The following is a 15,982-nucleotide window of genomic DNA, read 5'->3' on the forward strand; positions in this document are numbered from 1 at the left end:
ATTCCTGGGCCAACACTGACCAGCCGTGTGAACATGGGCATATCACTTCCTCCCTTTAGGCCTTGCTGTCCCATCTGTAAAATGTAAACAGTAATAATCCTCTCACCTTACAAGGTTGTTATGGCCTCCCCTCTGACCTGGCCTATTGTGGTAGCCTCCTAACACGTTTCTAGTCTGTGTCTCTTGTTTCTCTGCTCTCTCTTACATCCTGCACGTGCCACATGCATAGCTCCAAGGGTCCTGTCATCCCCTTGCTGAAAAGGGCTCCTCGGTGCCGATAGAATAAAATCGTAAATCTTACAAGCCACTCCTTATAACAGAAAAGGTTTCCTTGTTAAACTTTAAATCACAGAAACAGTGGTATTTTGGTGACTTTTGGTTTAGTTCAGGTTGCTTCCTTCGACCTCCCAGCTCCCCAGTAACAGGCTTATAACACTATAGTGGAAAGCACTGGCTTGCTTCTCCCCAGTAGGACTGCGGGCTCCTTGAGAACAGGGGTGCAGATTCTGTAAGGCAATGGAGAGCCGTTTATAGCTTCTTGAGCAAGTGAGGGATGTGGTAAATGGGATCATGGGACTTAGATCGGGGGAAAAAAAACACAAAACCTTGCAACATAGAATCCTGAAAGTTGAGGGGGACTTGAGGATTATTTAGTCAAATCTCTCCGTTTTATAGATGAGGAAACTGAGGTGGAAGGGATTTGCCCAAGAACATATAGCTAGTCAGTGATAGACCCAGGGCTTCTGACTCAATTGCAGTGTCCTTCCCACCACTTTATGATGCCTCCCTAATTCTAGGAATAGAACCACCCTCCCAGCACATTACAGAGCAGGCTTGAAGAGGTAGGTTATGCCCTTGGCATTGGCCAGCTTCCTTCTGTCTGGGAGGCCATGCCTTGGGTGGGTTTTTTGTCTCCCCAGGTTTCTTCTGTTCTGTCTGGGTTCCGGGCAGCTTCAGACTTGCTCAGCCCAGTCGCCTTATTCCAGTTTTCAGCTGTCACCAGAGGGAAGGACTCCCCTTCCAGAGACAGTAAGGAGCTTCATTCATACATCTTGGGACCCCCCTAGGTCAGGGCAGGGGAGATGGCCAGAGGGCTTCAGCAGGGTAGTGACGGCCACCAGTTCCTGTAATACCCACCAAAATGGGAGCTCTTTTTGGTCAGGATCTCTTCAAGGTCACATTAGCAAAGTCTGGGTCCAAGCTAGAACTCAAACCCAGTCCTGAGCCCCAAGTCTCTTGCTTCTTCATCTTACTGTTTGCTGGGGTGGGATGTAAGTAGGTACAGAGAATGGCTTAGGCCCAGGGCAGGGCAGATGGGGGGGGCAGGGAGATAAAGGAATGAGAATATATCAAGCAGGGATTTTTAACTTGGGGTCTGTGAACTTTAAAAAAATATATATTTTGGTCACTGTGTTTCCATATAATTGGTTTCCTTTGTAATCCTATGCATTTAAAAGCAGGATTCTGAGAAGAGATCTGTAGGTTTCACCAGACTTGTCCAAGGCTTCCAAGACACAAAAAAGGGTGAAGAAGCCTGGGTAGAGAGGGAATTGAGGAAAACCAGGTGGGAAAAAGGAGGAACAGCCTTAATGGAGTCATTCACTTATGTTCCTCTCCCTTTTTTCCCTTGCTATCTTCCAGAACTCCAGAATCTCAAGGTCCTGGGCCTTGTTTATTTCCTCTATCTTTTCCTGTTTTCTGGACTGGAGTACACATTGAGCTTCCTCACACACCAGCGCTTCCAATTCAGCAGGTACGTGCATGGAGAGTCCTAGGGCTGGGGTAGTTCAGATTTCTGCACTTGACTTTCTCATCTGCCTCCCAAATCTAGAGATTGATCTCTCTGTGCCTTTCTTCCTTGGTTTCCATATGTGGAATGCCTCTCTCTTTAGCGGCACAGTGGAAAGGAGCCCTCGACTGGCAGTTGGACAAATTGAGTTTAAGTCTCAACTCTGACGCTCACTAACTGGATGGTCCTAGGCAAGTCATTGGGGACAAGTGGAGTAGTACCCATATTGCTGTCCGTTTTACAGATGATGAAATTGAGACTCAAAGCCTAATAGCTATTTACTGGTCACATGGCTCATAAAATGGCAGAGCCAGGACCAAATCCAGGTTTCCTAACTCCAGGTCCTCATTCTGTTACACTGCAATGACTCTTCAAGCCTTAAGGCTAAGGGTAGAGGTGGGAACATTTAGTGTCTTATCCAAGACTTGGTAAACAAGACCATGTTCCTCCCTCCTACCCCTTGTTGATCTTTCAGGCATTTGTCCCTTCCCAGTCAGTGTTGTTAGGCAATTCATGACCCATTACTTGGATCACCAGAGGCTAAGATATGGGAGCCCATCCTGAAATGAGGCCTTGGTCAAGTGAACAGAAATCTCTCTGTTGAGAAGAAGATGAATGTGGCTCGTCAGAGGCTCTGGTATTCTCAGGAGAGTTTAGCCTCCTTAGGTCTGTGGTGCTGCCATACCCTGTAGAGAACTGAATGATGTACCTTCTGCAGTGATGACAGTGTTCCTCAGAGAACTCATTTCTCCCGGATACAAAGATATGATGGGTGGCTCCTGTGTTACTGTGACTTATTTATATTCATGAAACCAGAGGACAACATAAAAGCAGAGAAACTGGATAGGTAAAAAGGGGAAGGGAAGGGAAGAAGGGGGAAAAGACAAGAGAAAGTATGGAAGGAACGCTTCAGATGCCATGCTTCTTGGGCCATGTGCCATACATCTCTGGAAAACAAGGCCCAAATTAGTAGTATAAAATCCTTGAATAGTAGAATGTCATAGTTAAAACTTGAGACAAAAAAATTAAAAAAAAATTTTTTTCAGTGAGAGCATATAACTTGTCAATCAGCCAGTTGTACAAATCAGTACTCAGTTTATTGTTTTATTGATTAGACTTCTAAAAAAGTGATGGAGAAAATGTTAATAATAAAGATTAAACTTAAAAGTGTGTCAAAAACAAACCAAGAACTTAAGAAGACATCTAGTTCAACCTCCCGATCAATGTAGTGGTCTTCTTTACAGGTTTCCCGGGAGATTCTCATCAAGTTTCTACTTTGATACTTTCAGTGCCTGGGAGCTCACTGTTTCATGAGGAAACATTCCATTTTTGATCAGCTCTGATGGCTAAAAAAATTCTCCCTTATGTTGAAATGACATCTGCCTGCCCTGTTGGCAGAAGAAAAGACTCGGGCAGGACCATAGAGCTAGAGGTCATGATAGCTGTCTTCAAGTACTAGAAGGGGTTTCATGTAGGAGGAGGAATTAAGCTTGTTCTTGGCCTCAGAGAGAAGATCTAGTGTCAATGAGTAGAAGTTGCGGATAGAGTTCAACTCAATATATGGAAAAATTTTCTAAAGATTATATATGGAATTTTTTTGGAGGCAGTTGGGATTAAGTGACTTGCCCGGGGTCATACAACTACTAAGTATCTGAGGCCGGATTGGAACTCAAGTCCTCCTGACTCCAGGGCCTGTGCTGTATCCATTGTGTCACCTAGCTGCCCCACATGAAGATTAAAAAAAAAAATGCAACCTTTGAGCTATCACCTCACACCCATCAAAGAGGCACAGCTAATTAAAAGCAGTGACTCAGTGGTGGAGTTCTGACAAAACAGGCACTCTCATTTGTTGCTAGTAGAATTGCACACATAGGATCTTTTCAGAGAGCAATCTTTCTAATACATGATAAAGTTACAAAAATAATCATATCCTCTGACCTATCAAGGCCACTCTTGGGAATATACGCTGAGACTGTTATCAGAAAACAAGAAAGATATATTCCAGGTTTTCATAGCAATATTATTACTTATTTTAAAAAGCTAGAAGCAACCTTAAATGTCCCAGCAACAGAGGGATGGGTAAACAAATTGTGGCACCTCAGTATGGTACAATTAAAATTAGCAGCATGAGAGAGAGATTCAGAGTTTGAGAAACTTGGGTTCCAGTCCCTCTGACAGATCCTAGTTCTATGACCCTAGGCAAGCACCTTGCCAACCTCTCTCAGTGCCCCAGACAATTCTAAGACTCTCTGAGATTCTGGAAGGTGCTGATCTGTATTTGTAAGGGAAGTTACTTAAGAAGAGCTCCTTACACTGTTAGGGCATAATCACAGTTTGGATCTATAAAAAGTGAAATATGAGAAATATAAAGAAATCTGGAAAGACCTTTCGGAAATAATTCAAAGTAGGAAAAAAAGCAGAAAGAGAAGATCAAAGTACAACTAATGATAACTATATAAGAGGATGAGGAAATGAAAAGGAATAGACAAAGAATCCTGATGTGAAGATTGGAGCTGAAAAAGTAATGAAATTAATAAGTATTGAAATTACTGCTTTTGCATGAAATCAATTTCATGCATTGAAATTAATTAGTGTGAATATAAATAACTCATAAGCAAGACTGATTAGTTCTAATGATGCTCCATATTAAGTATTATAATGTTTTAAAATGTACAGTGGACTGCCTTGGGAGGTGATGATTTATCCATCACTGGAGATCTTTGGTTCAAGGCTAGATGACCACGTGGGCGGTTGGGGATAGTGTAGATGAATTTCCTGTTTATGTAGAGGTTGGACTGGATGCCTTCTGAGATTCCTTTCATCTCTCACACTGATTTTGAGAATGATGTTCGCCATATCCACAGGGGCACTGCCAGTGAGGGGCTGTCCCCCAGCAGGTGTTTTGCCTGCACCAGTCCCAAAGAAGGGGGCTACCTTCTCTTCCCATGAACACTGTTTGCAGCACAGCTGGATCGTCTCAGTGGGCAGGAGCTATTTTTTGTAGCTCAAAGACTGAAAAGTTACAGCTTTGGGAACTGGTTGTGGCTGGACAAACAGAGAGGTGGCCTGGGAACGTCCTGTTTATCCAGCCAATTCTGCCTCGGTGGGTGGGTGTGGGATTTTGGAAGGAGAAAACTATACTCCAGGGACCTGGACTCTGGCAGGAAGGGCCTCAGTACTGATGGGCTGCCTCATTCCCCCTCTAGCATGCAGCAGGGGCAGATGTTTTTCTTTATCGGCATCACCATGGCAGTTATTCAAGGAGGCTATGCTCGTCGGATCAAGCCAGGATGTGAGATTCAAGCCGTGAAACGGGTAACCATGGCTCCTTCCCCACCCTGATGCCCAACCTGTCCCTCCCTTCCTCCTCTGCTCTCCCCATCAGGAGTGGCCCAGGCAGGGGGACCACTCATGTGGGACAGTGCAGACCATTTTGGGGAAGTTATCTTCACAGCCCTTTCCTTTCTCTGGAACTGGCCCTTCTTACCCAGGCCCCGCCTTGTAGGAATTGATCCACCCGGGAAAATCCATGGGCCAGTCTGATTTAGCCCAGGACACACTCTAACCACTGTGGAGTTCTGCTTTCTTGCAGGCTATCTTACTCTTGATCCCAGCATTCTTGTTGATTGGATGGGCTTGGAATGTGACAGTGCTAGGTGTGGGACTGCTCCTGTATTCCTTCGGTGAGTAGGGTTTCCCTGGAGGCAGGGGTGGGTTGTTCCTCTTCAGCTCCCTTCCCATGCTCCTGGCTTAAGGAAGTCCCCATTCTTTTTGCCTGATGGCCATTGAAGGTATCAGTGGCTGCTACACTGAGATTTAGGAAGAGATAAATACTGTCTATAACCTGAGGAGCTGACCCTAATAAAAAACAGCCCGTTTTTTGCACTGCATGATCACATGTAGTAGGCAACTGATGTTTCTTCAGTCCTTTCCAGCAAGTTAAATGACTTAATTGACTACTGTGTGCCAGGTACTGGGGATACAAAGACAGAACATAAAGTAGCCCCTGCCCTCAAGGAGTTTATATTCTGTTGGTGGGGGAGATACAGTGTAATGGGAGAATGATATACATGATAATCTGAGGAGAAAGGAGAGAACACTCATAACTAGGGTTATCATCTAGAGGAGGTGGCTTGTAAGCTGCGCCCTGCAGGAAGCAGGGATTCTGAGAGGTGAAGGTGAGGAGGGAGGGCATGCCAGGCATGGCGACAACCTGGGCAAAGGTATGGAGGTACCATAATGTGCAATACGTCTGGAAAGTTAGGCTGGAGGCAGATTGTGAAAAGCTGTGAAGGCCAGAGGGGTGTTGGATTGGTCATTCACTTGCTCTAATCCTAGGCAAATTACTTCACTTTCCCAGCCTTCAGCATCCTCAGCTGCCAAGTAGGGACAGTGACAATACCTACCTACCAAGAAAATGTGCGGATTCAATGAGAGGTGGCATGTTGTGAAGAGTTAAGAGCACTGATCACACTGTAAACAGATGATGTTATTAATAATTAAGAATACCACCCTGGAGGATTAAGGCCTACGCATACTAATATAAGCAAAAAAGACAGTTCCTGTTCCCCAAGAGCTTACCTTCTGAGGAGTTCTGAGACTTGGAGACTCTGGAGAATGCAGGAGGACTGGTCCGGGCCCTTCCCAAAGATGGAGGGTCTAGGAAGAACTTAACAATGAGAGAAGGGGGCCAACCCAGTGGAAGGCCATTCCAGGGTGAGAATGGTGTGCCTGTGGTTGGGGAGGCCCCAGGTGTTGACAAGGTCTAGGATGATATAGCAGCTGAGGATGAAGGTCACACATGCCTATCATACATACACATTAGATATACATTTGCTGCATCTCACTTTGGGTCCTAATGGCCTCCCATGTAACCCCATTCATTCTCAACCTTTGTTTTTCCCTTCACTTTCCTCCCCACTCCTTTCTCCTCTTCTGTTCAGGTCTTCCCTGCTTGTGGAGAAAAGAACAGGATAACAGCCAGCATTTCTGTAGTTCTTAATGCTCTCCTCACAGCTCTGTGGGCTAGGTAATTCAGTTGTTAGCCACATTTTACCAAGGAGAAAACTAAGAGCAGTTAAATGACTAATCTCAGGTTAATAAGTGGTAGAGTCCGATCTCGAGATTCAGGTCTTCTGTTTCCCAGGCTGCTGTTCATTTTCCTATTTCCTACCATAGTCCCAGACCATGGTTGGCAGAAGTTCTGGGGAACCACCCAGTGACCCTAGGCAGGGGTCCAGGGCTGCCTTGTCTGGAAATGTATCCCACCTTGTTACCTGGAAGGTGCCTTTTGAGGAGTTTGGGAAGACTGTGATGTTAGCTCAGCAGAAAGTAACTGCAACCTTGGTAGCCTTAGCTTCTCCCTCCTCTTTGCGCTTAATCAAGGTCTTAATCAGAGCCATCTGTTGACAGCCTAGAGGTGTTTGTGCAGAAGATGAGAGACATTTGCTGGTGGTTATCGGCTCCTGGCTCAGCCCCTTCTTCCCTTCAGGACTGATGTGGGTAGAGGGGAACTCTGGGCTGCTCAGGAGGAGGCCTGGAGCTCATGTGACCCTTCTTTTGCAGCTGCTGCCATCGTGGTACCTTGTCTGTCAGCTGTAGTCTCTAGTTATGGTAAGCTTTTTGGCTTGGGATTGGGGTGGTGAGTGGACATGGGGCCCTAAACTAGGGGGGAGGAATGCTAGGCATCTGAGAGCGGGCCCTCATCTGTGTCAAGGGCAGAGGGAGAAGGGACTTACCGATAGGCCTTCTCTATCTGCCCCTCCCCATCCTTTAGAGCCCAGTCCAGATCCCACCTTTTCCTGGAAGCCTTCATGATTAACCTAGCCTGTGCTGATTGCCATCTCTAACTTCTTAGGGCCCTTCCAACCTGGGCCTCTCATTTGGTCCTTAGTATACACTGTCCTAAAGCCTTCATTCCTTTGTCAAATACATATAGACCTTTTCCAGGTAGAATGGAGAGTTCCATGAGCTCAGGGACTATATCTTTCACAAATAGCCAAGTCTAGGACTGAGAATACTTGAGAATACTTGCTGATTTAGTGGTCTTTAGTCTCTCAGGTTTTATTGCACTTCATGTTACTGGCTAGGAGGGAGCCCAGCTGGCAATCAGTAAACATTTATTAAACACCTACTGTGTATCAACACATAAACTCAAAGAATGAAACAATCCTGTTGGGAGATAATGTATACGTACATACATAAGTAGCTGTGTGTATGTGTGCCAATATGCAAATGTACGTATACACAGAACAACTAGAAAAGAAGTACAGAATATTTAGGGAGGGAGCTCTAGCAGTTGAGGGTAATCAGGAAGGTTTTGTGTAGAAGTGGGTGTATGAGCCACATTTTGAAGGAAGAGGATGCTTTAGAGCACAGGTGAGTGAGAAGGGAGTGCATACCAAGCATGGGAGGATGGCCAGTGCAGAGGCACAGTAATGAGAGAGAGAGAGAGAAATATACCACTTGTGAAGAAAAAGGAGAAGGCCAGTCTGTCTGAACCATCAAGTGTGGGACGGAAGGGATGTATAATGAGGTGGGAGAGAGAGATTGTGACCTGTGAAGGGCTCTAAAAGCCAAACAGGGATTTATATGTGATCTTAGTGGCAATAGAGAGCCAGTGGAGTTTTTATAGGGGAGTGATATGGTCTTCATTCTCTATTCTCAAAGGGAAACTACTTAGGCAGCTGAGTGGAGGGTACATTGGAGTGGGGAGAGATCAGAGGCTTAGAGACTGGTTAGAAGGCTATTGTAATAGTCTAGGTGAGAGGTGATGGGGGCCAGAAATAGGGTGGTGGTTGTGTGAGTAAAGGAGGCAGATAGGAGAGATGCAATGAAGGCAGAAATGGTAAGATTTAGCAACTGACTAGATATACAGAGTGAGGAAAAGAAGCTGAAGATAACTCTGAAGTTACCAACTTGGGAGACTCGCAAAATGGTGGAACTTTGGACAGAAATAAGAAAGTTTATAAGAAGGAGGACTTTGGGTGAAAGTTTTGTTTTGGCATGTTGAATTTGAGATTTGTCTGGAACATTTGAAATGTCCTATAGGCAGCTCGAGATTTTGTCTAAAGTTCAGGGGTGAAGTTGGGGATGATTACACTGTCTCTATCTGGGAGTCATCTGCATAGAAACAGCATGGGAACCAAGGCAGTCACAGAGAAATTGTAGAGAGAGAGAGAGAAGAGTTCCTAGGACAGGACTTTGGGTAACAACCCAGTTAGGGCTGTGATAAGACTGGAAAGAACGGTCAGAGAGGAAGGAGGAGAACTAGGAGAAAGTCATGTCATGAAGTCCCAGGGAGGAAAGAGTAGAAGGAGAAAGTGGTCAGATATAGCAGAAAGGGTGGGGAAGGATGAAAGTGGAGAAAAAGACCCCAGCCATTGGATTTCTTAAACAAGAAATCACTGATAATTTTGGAGAGAGTAGTTTCAGTTAAATGATAAGGTTAGAAGCCAAATTGAAAGGGTTGAATGACTGAGATGAAGTGGATGCAGAGGATAGAGAGCCTTTTCTTTGCAGCTGAGAAAGGGATAAGAGATATAGGGATGAAAACTTGAGGTGATAGTAGAGTCAAGTGTTTTGGTTTTTTTTAAGGACAGAAGAAACCTGGACGTGTTTGAAAGCAGTAGGACAGGAACCAGTCTATACGAAGAGACTGAATATTGAGGGGGAAATCTGCTGGACAAGATGGGAGGGGATGGAATCATGGAAACGTGTAGACGATGTGACCTTGGCATGGACGAGGGCCACCTCATTATCATAAATATCACTAACAGTGGTCTTTTGATCCATTTGGTGCCCCCATAATAGACAAAACCCACAGCTACACTCTCCCCATTGGGCATAATTGGATATACACATGGCAAATTGGTATATTTTCCATCTCCAGTGTCTCTACACAAGTCATCTCTGCGCCTGGAATGCAAGTTTAAGATGAAAACAAGTTTACCAATATGTGACTAAAATGTGCACACCCAGAGACCCAACCACTAGGCACATACCCCAATGAGATCAAATTTAGAAAGGTCCCATACACACCAGAATGTTAAGAGTAGCACTTTCTGGTAGTGTGCATGTTGAAATTACTGTCTCCTTACACAGGCTCAGCAGGTCAGAAAGGCACAATAATGGGGACACTGAGGAGCCTGGGAGCTCTGGCCAGGGCTATGGGACCCGTTGTCTCAGCTACAGGTAAGTTTGCTTTGGGGGAGTGGGTAGGAGTAGGGATGTTCAAACACAGGCTAAGTAATATACAAGCAATTTTCAGTTATCTTGGCTTTTAACCTTTTTCTCATTCTTTCTTGCGTCCCTATTTGGGGTCATTTTGTTCATTTGCCAGAGATGGTAGCAATGATAATCTCGGATTAATCACTTTTGCCACTTTGCTGCTTCTGGTAAGGTGTCACTGAGCGTACTCCTAAAGTTGATGGTTTGGGCTTTTCCAGGGCTGTCAAAAATTCATATAGTTGGCTTCAAATGAAGTTCATCTTTGTAACAAGGAGGTAACCCTAGGTTCCTGAAGGCTCTGCTAGTGAAACACAGGCTCAGACGGGTCCTACTAGGCTGGTAAGGCTTGGAGTACAGATCTGGTGATGGATGGGTTTGGAGTCTGGTGTCTGAGAATGAACTTAACTAAGTGCGAAGAAGGCTATCACTAGAAGCTTGGCCACTGGGTGCTGAGAACAATCTGGGATTTCTGGACCACAGCTTAAAATATAGAAATGAAGGGCTCTTGGCAAGGGATGACATAGGCAGGGAGAGTTCTGGAGAACATCAAGGTGAATAAGATGTGTAGATCTCGTTAAATAATTGGATTTCATCACTTTGTGTCCTTGTTTTGCTTGTCCATAGTTGCAGGACTGTCATCCTCAATGGCAGGGGTGGGGAGTGGGGGTGGGGTGGGGAGGGTGGGGGTGGTGTGGGAGGAGAGTGGAAGTAGTGCCTTTCAGAAAAGGTTTTTCTCAGCTCCCTTACGATTTCACTGGGGATGTTTTTCTTGCCACCAGGCACTGGAATGCTAGATGGGGTGGGAATTTGGGGTTGCTCCTCTTCCCTCTAGTGCTTATTATAAGTTCTAAGCTTCAGGACTTAGTGATGTCTAGTTATGTATCCCGGTGAAAAAGTGGGTAGTAAACAGGCAAGTCTGTGCAGAGACCCAAAGGACCCACTAAGAAATTTCATTTCTAAAGTGTATTGAGTCCATCAGGTGTGGTTTCCCTATGACTCTTCACAATCAATACATGGTATTAGATCGTCTTTCCTTACACGTGGGTTTCTATGCCTGGTTTTGCCACTGATTCATTGTGTAAATTTGGCAAGTTGATTTGATTCTTTGGGTTGAAACATCTGTAAAATTCTTCCTTTTTGAGCTCTTCCAGGAGGACTTTTTGAATGTTGGCATTTTGATGTTGCCCTCTTCTGAGTTTGTATTTTGATCTTGCCTGTCTCTATAGTACCTCTCTATGGTCAGAGTTGGGTTTTGGTTTTTTTTTGGTTTTGCTTTTGCTCATTTTCCAGACCATTTTATGACTTTTAAAGTTGAGCTCAGCTCCTGAGGTACAAGGGACACTGTTCCAAACTTCTTGTGCTTGGGATCAGGGAACTGGTCATAGCTTTTTGTGCCAAACCTCCAGGGCTGGCAGCTTACCTACCACACTGGAGTTTTCTGGCTTAGTCTAGCTGGCTGTGCCAGAGCCTCTGGGCCTGCCAGGTCTGATCACTAACCTGTGTTGGGACCAGAGGTCTCACAGCTGGCCTGTTGTTTCAACAATCCAGCTAGCAGCTGTTGTGGGAGTGAAAGACCAACACAAGCTCAACAATAAGCACGCTACCAGCACGCTGCAAAAGCCCAGGTTCTTTTGATCTGCTTTACTAAGGAAAGCAACATTAAGGGGTTGACAAGTTTACTTTAATTCAGCATACAAATACCATTCACTTAGTTCAGGGGAAAAAGCCAGCACCCTGAACTTTGGAGCAAATACAAACAAATTACAAACGTCAACAGACAGACCAAATACAATTCATAGTTACCAATACCTAGGTTCAGCCCGGGAGCTCATTACAAGGGCTGGCCCAGAGTCACGCATGCCACCAAGGCTGTGGGTAAGAGCTCTGAAAAAGAGAAAGCCAACCCCTGGTTTTATATCTTTTTCAGGGTCAAGGGTGAGTCACACATGCGATTCACCCACGTGACCTAAAATCGTCACAAAGAGGCAACTTAAACCCATGTTTAAGAGGTCTAAAAGCCTCTGATGTCCCAAACGTGTCACTCAAACTCATGTGTAAACTAGGCCCTCCCCTGAGGCAAGGAGGTCACCAAGTACTCTCAATCTAATCAAGGAAACTAAGGCCAAACTCTTCAAGGGCACTTGGTTGAACTGAGTGCTGGGAGCCTGTTTTGTTTACCAACACACCTGTTGAGCCAGGACCATGGGGCCTCCATTGCTGATCTGTGCTGGGGATAAGAGCTTCCCGCTGGCTTGCCCAGACATTGCCTGCACCGGGCTGTGCTGCCCTTTTACTCAAGTGAGACAGACCTTTTCTGCAGCCCTTCTAAGTTATCCTGGGCTGAAAAATTGTTTCACCCTATCCTTTTGTGGGTTCTGTCACTCCAGAATTCATTTTGAGGCATTATTTAAAGTTGTTTTGACAGTAATTGGGCAGAGCTCAGGCAACTTCCTGTCTTTTCTCTGCCATCTTGGCTCCACCTGTTTGGAGTCCTTTCTTCCTTTTTCAGAGGAAAAAAAATGTGGTGCTTAGCAGGAGTTAATGATGATGACCTTGTGAAAATTTAATTTTCTGATTAAGCTCTTAAGGGAAAAAAGTAGCCTTGGGCATCTTAAGATTCAGCCAAAACATTTTAGTGAATCTCTGGTCTGAGGTCAATCATCTGGCATAGGCAATATTTACTAATATTAATTAACTGGCTTTTATGAACTCAGTTGATCAGTAAATTATCAAGTAACTTAGATAAAAGGTTCTGTGTTAGATACTGTGGGGGATACAAAGTAGGAGAGAAGGCACATATCCTAAGTGATCTCTTCAAAATCAAGCCCTCTGGTGTTCTTTCCTTTCCATTCATTCTGAATATGCTTCCACATTAATCTTAAAGTTGAATTCTTATTTTGACTTCTGGCCTAAGAATCTCTGATGATTTCCCATCACCTTTGAGTCTAGACTCCTCAGTGAGGTGTTTTAGGCCCACCATAATATGATTCCAATTTACCTTTCTGGCTTTTTTTGCTTTTAACTTACTATATATTCTAGCCATCTTTAACTTCTATGCTATTCCGTGAACAAGTCCCATACCTTCCTTACTTCATTTCCTTTTGCTTTTACCGACCCTTATACCTAGAATGTTTTTCTTGCCTTTTGTTCTTTTACTATGAGCATATTTATTTATTATCTGTCCCATCAGAATAGTCTATAGTGAATTTCCATTTAAATGTAGTCTTTGGTTAAGTCAGTGTTATCAATGGAAGTTTCACTGAGGTAAGCTGGTAAATGCAGCATCCAACCAGAACAGTGCTATTGAGTGACGTGTAGACATGGTGGGAAAAGCCTTGAACTGGGTAAATTGAAAAATACTTTAATGAGAAAATCCTTGAATTCAGTATCCTCCAGTGGTAAAAGAAATTTTTTCCCCTTCTTTGCAGTATATTGGCTGGCTGGGGTCCAAATGTGCTTCACTGTATGTTCGGTGATGTTTCTTCTCCCCATCATTCTCCTTGGGAGTCTGAAGCAGCAAACCAAAGTCGAGTGATTGGTCCTCTCCTAAGTTGCCAGTGATGCTGGGCCATTTGTCAGAACTTCAGTCATCAGAGCCAACATCTCACTATACCTGAAGGAAGCATTTAAAGAGAAATTTGGAGTACTGGCATCAATGAGTCAGAAAGCTTCCATGAAATAGATTAATGCCAGCTGTTTCACTTTTCCTCACAACTAAAGAGTTGTCTTCTTCAATAATATGACATATGGATGATGTAAGCTTTGATTTTGATGAAACTGAACATCAATGACAAAAACTGACCATAGTCTCTAATATTGGGGATTTAGAAGCAGTGGGGTTGATAAAAACCGTTAAGTCATTTATACTACTATGCATTTTGGTACTCAGTCTCTGAGCCTGAGAGTTTTGTATTCTGAAGGCTTCTTGTGATTCTCATGGTTATGGTGCCTTTACCCTTCTCCGTGCTGGTCCATTTACAGTGATGGTGACATCAACAATAGATGACTGCAGCCCACTGGGAAGAGTCTGGAGGTGGTTTACTGGCCTCCAGGATAGGCTAGCAATCAGTTTCCTTTGTGGCCTTCATGGTACAACTGTTGGAAGCCACATAGACTTGGCTTCTAATGGTAGCTACCAAAAATGGGGATGAGTTGATTTTGCCTTTTGCTATAAAAAAAGTTGAGCTGACCAATAGCAGCAGCACAGGCTACTAATATTGGGAAAAGTAGTGGCTGCAAAACTGCTGCAGTATGAACATAATTTTTTTATAATATGAGCATCCTGGGTCAAGTTACTGAGAGTCACAGTGGAGTTTTGACAAACTATGTATGACAGATTAAAGTTATTTTGCAAACTGATTTCTTTTAAATATGAAATGTTTATTTCAACTAAAGATCACTAAGATGGGAATGGACAGTGGTAGAACTGGAAATTATTTTTGCATTTTTATATTCTTCTTATTCCTTTATGAACAATGTAGAAACTGCCCTGGATTGTGGGGGTGTAGTTTACTCAGTGCCACACCCTGTTCACATCAGCTCTTAGCTCCCATTATCCTCAGCGTACTAAGCAACAAGGTTGCATATATAGTTGTATAAAATTAGAGATATTGACTATTTAATTATGTAGTCAGGAATAAACTCACCTTTTTTCACCTAGAGCTGAAAGGAACCTTAATTATTCCCACCTTCTCATCTTATGGCCGATACCTGAGGCTCAGAAAGAATAAGTTTCTTGCCCTCAATATCCCAGAGTTAAGAACACTGGTGTCTTCAAGTTCATTGACCTTCCAATGGGATCATATCACCTTCTAAGCTGCTTTAATTAATGGTGTGACTTGGGCTAGTTCCTTCTCCTCTGGAACTTGGTTTCCTCTTCTCTCCTAGAAAGGGGCTGAGTTAGGTCTCAAAGTTGCTAGTTCTAAGATTCCAAAGGCAATGCCGAATAACCCAGTAGTTGCTCATAAGTGTGATTCTGGAGTCAGAGGACCTGGGTTCAAATGCTGCCTCAGGTACTTACTCCCTGACCTATATGGTCTTGGGCAAATAACTTAGCCTCCCTAGCCTTTAATTCCTTCATCTGTAAAATTGAGGGAACTGGATTAGATGGCCTCTGAGGTCCCTTCTGGCTCTAGATTTTTGATCCTGTTATTTCAGTAAGACACTGGGTTAGTGTAGAAATAACAAATGATAAGGCCTTGTTAAATCCCACTGAGAAAAAAAAAAACTATGAGGAAAATGTTCATGTAAGATTTGTGGTGTGGGAAGAACATCAGTTTGAAATAAGAATTTACCTGTGTGGCTTCAGGCAAGTCACTTAATCTCTTTGGGCCTCAGTTCCCTTGTCACCTAAAAGAGACTGAGCTAGATCAAAGGTTCCCAAACTTATTTGGCCTACTGCCCCCTTTTCAAAAAAAAAATTACTCAGTGCCCCCCTGGAAATCTTTAACGGTTCTTTTTTTTAAAAATTTACATCATTTCAAAAAAATGTAAAATATATTTTAAAAAAAACGCATCTTAAATTTATTAATTTATTGTAAATTTGTAGGTTTTTTTCTCCTGCATTGAAATTCTGATGATGCAATATTGCATCATATAACCATATATCATATATTAAACAATTCATTACATGCATATTCCTGCTGATACATGCTGGACTTACCAATGATGCACAACATGCTCACCTGCCAACACTTGCTTGTTAAGACCTGTCCACAGACTTGACCATTGATGGGTTATAACTTGCATTTTGTGTGTTTATTTGGAAAATAATGTAATTACTACAGCTTTAACTCTGTTACACAACAGATGAAACATGTATAAATATTTTCCACAATTTTCTTCTCTTCTTTCCTTATGCTTCCACAGCCCCCTTATTTTTATTCAATGTCCCTCAATTGCACCCGAGGCTACTACCACCCTACTGGATCATTCCAGTGCCCCCCACAGGGAGCAGTACTACCC

General features: G+C 43.6%; 1 protein-coding gene across 1 annotated transcript in view; it reads left to right on the forward strand.

Annotated features, from left to right (window-relative positions):
• The window catches only part of MFSD10 (major facilitator superfamily domain containing 10), a 30,798-nt gene extending 16,421 nt beyond the window's left edge, over positions 1-14,377 (forward strand). Inside the window, exons 7-13 of the mRNA XM_036762300.1 lie at positions 921-1,029; positions 1,642-1,753; positions 4,996-5,104; positions 5,382-5,472; positions 7,355-7,402; positions 9,893-9,982; positions 13,447-14,377. Coding sequence (XP_036618195.1) covers positions 921-1,029; positions 1,642-1,753; positions 4,996-5,104; positions 5,382-5,472; positions 7,355-7,402; positions 9,893-9,982; positions 13,447-13,553 — 666 coding nt within the window. The 3' untranslated portion in view covers positions 13,554-14,377. The remainder of the gene's footprint in view (positions 1-920; positions 1,030-1,641; positions 1,754-4,995; positions 5,105-5,381; positions 5,473-7,354; positions 7,403-9,892; positions 9,983-13,446) is intronic.
• Positions 14,378-15,982: the final 1,605 nt, after the last annotated feature.

Source organism: Trichosurus vulpecula, chromosome 6 (genome assembly GCF_011100635.1).
Source record: "Trichosurus vulpecula isolate mTriVul1 chromosome 6, mTriVul1.pri, whole genome shotgun sequence".
Classification (NCBI taxonomy): domain Eukaryota; kingdom Metazoa; phylum Chordata; class Mammalia; order Diprotodontia; family Phalangeridae; genus Trichosurus; species Trichosurus vulpecula.